At 57.6% G+C, this 6,300-nt stretch overlaps 1 protein-coding gene across 1 annotated transcript; it reads right to left on the bottom strand.

Moving 5' to 3' along the window:
• Window positions 1–4,482: 4,482 nt before the first annotated feature.
• ISF_09981 (Major facilitator superfamily domain, general substrate transporter) lies at window positions 4,483–5,435 on the bottom strand (the record flags this gene model as incomplete). The annotated part of the gene is made up of 4 exons (XM_018853580.1): window positions 4,483–4,636; window positions 4,697–4,738; window positions 4,794–4,958; window positions 5,014–5,435. 4 exons carry the CDS (start codon window positions 5,433–5,435, stop codon window positions 4,483–4,485), a joined length of 783 nt encoding a protein of 260 aa, XP_018699233.1.
• Between the last annotated feature and the right edge of the window lie 865 nt (window positions 5,436–6,300).

Genomic DNA, 6,300 nt, shown 5'->3' on the forward strand with positions numbered 1-6,300 from the left:
TCTTGTGTCTGTCTGTATCTGCTTGTGTCTGCTTGTATCTGCTGGTTCAGTATCTAATGTAGTCATTGTATCTGTATGTATTGATATGTGACATATCTGATTGTACATACAGTACAGTGTCTGCCTGTATCTGCCTGTGTCCGCCTGTATCTGCCTGTATCTGCCTGTATCTGCCTGTATCTGCCTGTATCTGCCTGTATCTGCCTGTACTCGATTGTATCTGCATGTATTGGGTGGTATCTGTTTGTACTGATCGTATCTGCTCGTTTCTCTGTACCCCTTTGTGTCCCCTTTTCTGCTACTCATTCGGTTTTACTTGCACTCCCTGCCATCTAAACTCATAATCAGGCAGGTGCTCCGGGGCGTGATTTTCGAAACAAAAAGAGACAACACGCCCTGCTCCATGCTCCTTCAGGCTGCATCCGGTACATCGGTACATTGGAGTGTTTTGCTGAGCATTGGGAAACAATGCCGACGCTGCGAGCCGTAACTTGCCTCTCTGGAGGGTATCTTTGTCAATCGGCAGTGCGTTCGCATTACCCGCGCGAACCACAGGCTTGCCTGCTGTGGGTCGCCTTGTCATCATTGTTGTACCAGCCAGTCTGTGTCTCCTTTCAATTCAAGCCACTTGTCATGGTTGACAGGCGATTTGTTCTCTTTTGTGAGGCTCCACACACACTGGAGAGTTTCTTGGCGGGCATCACCCAAACAAAGAATCACCCAACCAACAGCACTCCCTCCGTTTGTGAAGAGTCAACACCCACCCCCTCCCCAACCCTTCCGAAGTCCTTTCAAAAGTACCCCCTGCACATACAGACACATTCCCCCTGCGTCCCCTCCGGAGTACGCCGCTCTGGTTACGGGCCGTACTGGATCGACGAGCACTTGTTCATTCATTGACTCCGCCCCAACGCAGCCCGCCCCCTGCTGCCTAGATGGGCGACCGTTGTAAAGTTGAACTGGGTGCGAGTGGGGGCTGGCCCCCCACCGCCTTCCCTCTTCTTCCACCAACCCGCCTGCCGACCCACCAACCCGCCTGCCGACCCACCCACCCCGAGAGATCAGGCAATTCCTGATGCTACTGGGTGCATCGCATCCATAGCGAATCATCCGCAGACGATCAGGCGCACGTGCACATCTTCCAGTCCACGGCCGAGAAATCCCCACGCTCTGTTGGCACTCAATTTGTGATGGCGGGCTCAGAAGTAGCGTCCGCAGTTGCCAAGCGCCCGATCATCCTGTCGGGCCCGGCCCGTTGCCCTCTGTTGGCGTTGGTCGTCAGAGCGGCGCGCTCCACACCACCCATGGGTTGTTACGGTGTCGACAGCTGCGGCCGAGCGACGTTATCCGTCTCTTCGTCCACGACGTTCAGCTACGGCGACTCTTGGTGGTCTGCCAACTGAACCTGCTTGTCATGATCATCGCATTCTTGGACATTAATCTTCGGGTCCCACACACACCTGAGAACCAAAACGTCTCCACTGCCCTCATCGCCTCAAGAACCTGCCAAACTGTCAGGCCCACCTTTGCTCTGGACTCGCAGCTCTTGATGGGACGTAGCATCCACGCCGCCACTCGTTGAATGAATGTGTCTATTCTCATTACCCTGGCTCCACTCGCAAACGTCTCGGCTTCACTACTGCATTCCAATGGGACTGGAAACCATTGCTGCAAGTTTTGGCGGACACCCATCAACCACCTCTGATTGGTTACCTACTTACCACGCAGTCGGTAACCAATCGCAGGCGCAGACTTGTTAGTCCGCGGTGGGCCCAGACTGGCCAGAAGGCGCAGACACAGCCCAACTGCGGCCGGAATCCATGGTACGCGGCCGGCCCATGCGCACACGGCTGTTTGGGTTGTGTTCATTGTTCATCCACATGCCGACATTCAATAATGTGCGCGGGCGGCGCGTCCAACAGTCCTCCGGTCCTCGCCCACCACCCCCCTTCCCCCCGGGCCCACCTACCCTACACAAGAGCAGGCTGGACAAGTGGACAAGGCCAGGAATCATCGTGAACCCGCTGACGGGTATCGATTCAGACAGATACATGCCATTGGGCGCGACACTGCTACAGTTGGAGGATGATGGCAGGGAGAGTATTCCAGGGGCAACTAGTGAGAACATGGGCGCGCGCCGCCATCCACATGCCGACATTCAATAATGTGCGCGGGCGGCGCGTCCAACAGTCCTCCGGTCCTCGCCCACCACCCCCCTTCCCCCCGGGCCCACCTACCCTACACAAGAGCAGGCTGGACAAGTGGACAAGGCCAGGACGCAGCCAACTCTCCTCTGCGCATTCTTTTCGCCTTGTACGGAATCTATGGCATGGCCAGTGATTTCTGCTAGTAGAGCTTGGTTTTCGGGACATACGTCGCGCTGTTTGCCGCCTGTGCCCACCCGGCTCCTCACCGCACAAAGGACGGTCTCGACGTCAGTCCATCATCCTTTGTGGAGCCCAGTCGTAGCTATTGTCTACACGCGCCCTGTGGTTGCCTTCGGCGCGAAGAATGCATGGGTATGGGAGGAGGGAATAACGCCGGCTGGCAGCGGAGGGCCCCGAAGACAAATCGCTCCCCACCTTCTGATCCCTTCGCCGGGACGCGCGGTGACGAGCCTCATGGCACGACAGAGTTGCACTACAGCACAAGCTACTATTTGAGCAAGACACGAAAAATAAGTGAAAAGAAAAATCCCAAAAAAGGCTTGTTTCCACACTGGCGCGCAATCGCTTATCGGAGAAAAACTTGGTCGAAGTTGGTTTTGACACCCCGGAGAAAAGGGGGCGCGTCGCCAGACTTGCGCTGCCATGGGTCCCTAGCACGGCTACGGAGTTGTGCGACGAACATTGCCAGCCCCTTTTCTGGGCTTCGACTAGACCCAGCAGAGGGTGTGAAGGAAGGCCCGCCCCAGGAACCTTCCTTGGCATGGCCTAGCTTGGCTGACCTCCGCTGACATTCATGAATCGCTGAGATCGCGGGCTGGTGCCCCTGGTATCCACCACGGAAAGGCTGGAGCCCCCACCAACGCAGCCTTACTGAACGGTCGAGCCTGTCAACGAATGGGCAATCGGTGAACGCGGCCGCCGTCAAGCTCGCGGGTTGTAGCAAGAGTCATTTCTAGTCAAGAGGGTTTTGTCGAAGGTGATACGTTCCGAGAAAGTCAGAAAGAGCGCGTAGTAGGTATCTACACACCACGGAGTGAAAGCAGGGTTTGGCAAGCACACTGGCCGAATGCCACGCTCCCGTGAGCAAACAAATATGTGACAGGGACAGCGTAGTTGCAGATGCCAAGAAAGCGGCTCTAGATGTAGAATGGCTTTGAATCAAGGGCGTGGCTGATTTGTCGAAAGGGTGGAGTGGCCCTGCTGAGCTGCATGCTGCGCGCGAAACAGGCAGTTGGTTGCAGCACGCCGAATGGTCCGGGGCTGTCATGCAGCGAAGCTGGATGTGCGAGTAGCATAGACGTCAAAGACGCGTGTGTGCTCCTTTGTGATACTGTACAGCCACCAGACCAAACGATCAGCTTGCCAGGATGGAAAGAGAAGCGCGGAAACTTGCAAGCGGAGATGGCAGCTTCGGGCGCTTTGCCAGGCGACAGAAGCAAAGGGGGTGGGGGGGCTCAGCTTCCTGCGACCCACCCGCAGCAAATACTGGAAAGGGTGCTAGGTCAGGCCCGAGCCATGGTCGGCCCTGCGAAGTCGCAGGCGAGAGTGTTTGTGTATTCTATATATATATATATGAGCTGTCGACTGCAGGCGCAATCGATCGGCCCGACATAGCGCAACGTCCCAGAATTGGCCGAAAAAACGTGACGGGCGGCTCGACAAAGAAGCCACGCTCTTTCGGGCAACTGTTAGTGGCTAACATACTACCATACGGGATCCAGGAGTTGCATGACCCGGTGACCCTGATGGCCCGTCACGCACCCATCTGCCCGCTTCCCCGCCTCCGCCCCAAACCTGGTCGAGATTCGTCCCTATCGTCCGTCGGGCTCCTGCAGCTCCATTCAAGGCTGATGCAAGCCAGTCCTTCGAGATCTATTGCCCATCCATAGTGTCTGCTCTCATTCACTCTAGATACGTAATGTGTGAATAGATTTGCCTTTTTTCTTTTTTTTACGAAGCGTTTTATCGTTGAAGTTACACTCGGAAGCATGTGTAGCTCAGCCGATCAGCAAACAAATCAGCAAGCAAACCAGCGCACAAACCAGCAACCTGGCAAGCGTGCAGTCGAGAAATTGAATCACGTCCAGCGGCCCGTTTTTCTTCCTCCATCACAAACGCACTGCCCACTACCCTCATTGCGCCTCGACACGCCTCCTCTTTCCCCGCCCATTTTCGCTTCGGCCTCGGCCAGAAACGGTTCCGATGCAAGGCTCCATGCCAATTTGGCGCTCTCGCCTCCCCATCACGTCACCGGCGTCCGCCGACCCAGCCCGCCCCTGCATTGTCCGCGGGTTCGAGGCGGATGGAGGAACGTCTACAGTCGGCGTCGCAGCGTCCGCTTGCAGGTCAGGGTAGTGGCCAGCGCAAGCGATCCCCCCAGCAGGGTCGCCATGCAAACCACGCTGCCACCCACCCATCCCTTGCCGATATCCTCGACGAAGCCACAAACCGGGCCGCCCAGCAAGAACCTGTGTTGTGTCAGCTCGCTTCCTTGATTTGCAAGGGTGGCAGAGATGGGCTGGTCTTACCCGATGCTCGACGCAACTAGTTGGAGTCGGGCGCCACGGCCACTAGTTCTTTGGTCGATAACTCAGCGCCGCCGGCGAGGGGATCGGACAGGCTTACCAGGAAATCGATTGCAGGAAATAAGGGGGCGTGGTCGCCATCAGCATGGCCAGAAACAACCCTAGTTGGCAGAAAAAGAGCAAGACGACGGGGGTAGACAGCATGAGCGGAAAGAGAGCGATCTGACAGCCCGAGACCACAGCGGCGGCCACGAGAATCCACTTTCTGTCGAGGAAAACGTCAGCTCCAACTCGGTTGCATCGTTGGGTTGCGCGCGCACCTGGAAACGGCGCGCTCCATGTCCCCCATCATGAAGTATCCCGCCAGGCCGACCGAGTACATGCCGACCTGGGCAAACCCTGCTGTCGTCGGCGCCACGCCGGCTCGGAGCGCCAGGGGCGTGACGAAGGTGCAGGTCATGGATGCGCCGGCGTAGAGGAGGAAGAGGGCGACGAGGAGGGCATGGTCTGTGAGCGCCGTCGCCACCCCGCGACCATGAGCATGAGGCCGGTTGGTGGTCGGCTGCTCCTCGTCGTCCGCGTCGTCGTGAGAATGAGCATGGGCCGGGCTCGCGGGCGCGAGAGCACAGCAGCAAACCAGAAACAGAACGGACACCAAGGCGAGACCGCGCTGAGCCCAGATGATGGCGGCGTGGCGCGACAGGAAGTGGGCGAGTAAGGACCAGAAGACGGCGCCGAGCATGGCGCCGCAGCGAGAGAGGTGCAGCGGCAGCCTGGAGGACGGGCCGGGGTAGTGGCAACGAACGAGGGTCAGGGACGGGTGATGGCTGCCATGGCCAATTAGCCCTAGGACGAGGAGAAAAAGTGAGGAGACTTGTGGGAGACTGGCCAGGCACTTGGCATTCGGACAGCCACAGTTGTCAAGGCCGCTCATCGCGAAGCCAACCGAATCGGCGATGACCGATTCCCCTATGCTCGGCGCCAAACTGCAAGGGCAGCCCTACGTCAATGCTGCCAGCCCCGGTGGGTGGGTGTGTGGATGGTGTGTGTGGATGGTGTGTGCGGATGGTGTGGATGGTGTGGATGGTGTGGATGGTGTGGATGGTGTGGATGGTGTGGATGGTGTGGATGGTGTGGATGGTGTGGATGGTGTGGATGGTGTGGATGGTGTGGATGGTGTGGATGGTGTGGATGGTGTGGATGGTGTGGATGGTGTGGATGGTGTGGATGGTGTGGATGGTGTGGATGGTGTGGATGGTGTGGATGGTGTGGATGGTGTGGATGGTGTGGATGGTGTGGATGGTGTGGATGGTGTGGATGGTGTGGATGGTGTGGATGGTGTGGATGGTGTGGATGGTGTGGATGGTGTGGATGGTGTGGATGGTGTGGATGGTGTGGATGGTGTGGATGGTGTGGATGGTGTGGATGGTGTGGATGGTGTGGATGGTGTGGATGGTGTGGATGGTGTGGATGGTGTGGATGGTGTGGATGGTGTGGATGGTGTGGATGGTGTGGATGGTGTGGATGGTGTGGATGGTGTGGATGGTGTGGATGGTGTGGATGGTGTGGATGGTGTGGATGGTGTGGATGGTGTGGATGGTGTGTGT

The sequence above is a fragment of the Cordyceps fumosorosea genome (assembly GCF_001636725.1).
Source record: "Cordyceps fumosorosea ARSEF 2679 chromosome Unknown scaffold_120, whole genome shotgun sequence".
NCBI classification, from domain to species: Eukaryota; Fungi; Ascomycota; class Sordariomycetes; order Hypocreales; family Cordycipitaceae; genus Cordyceps; species Cordyceps fumosorosea.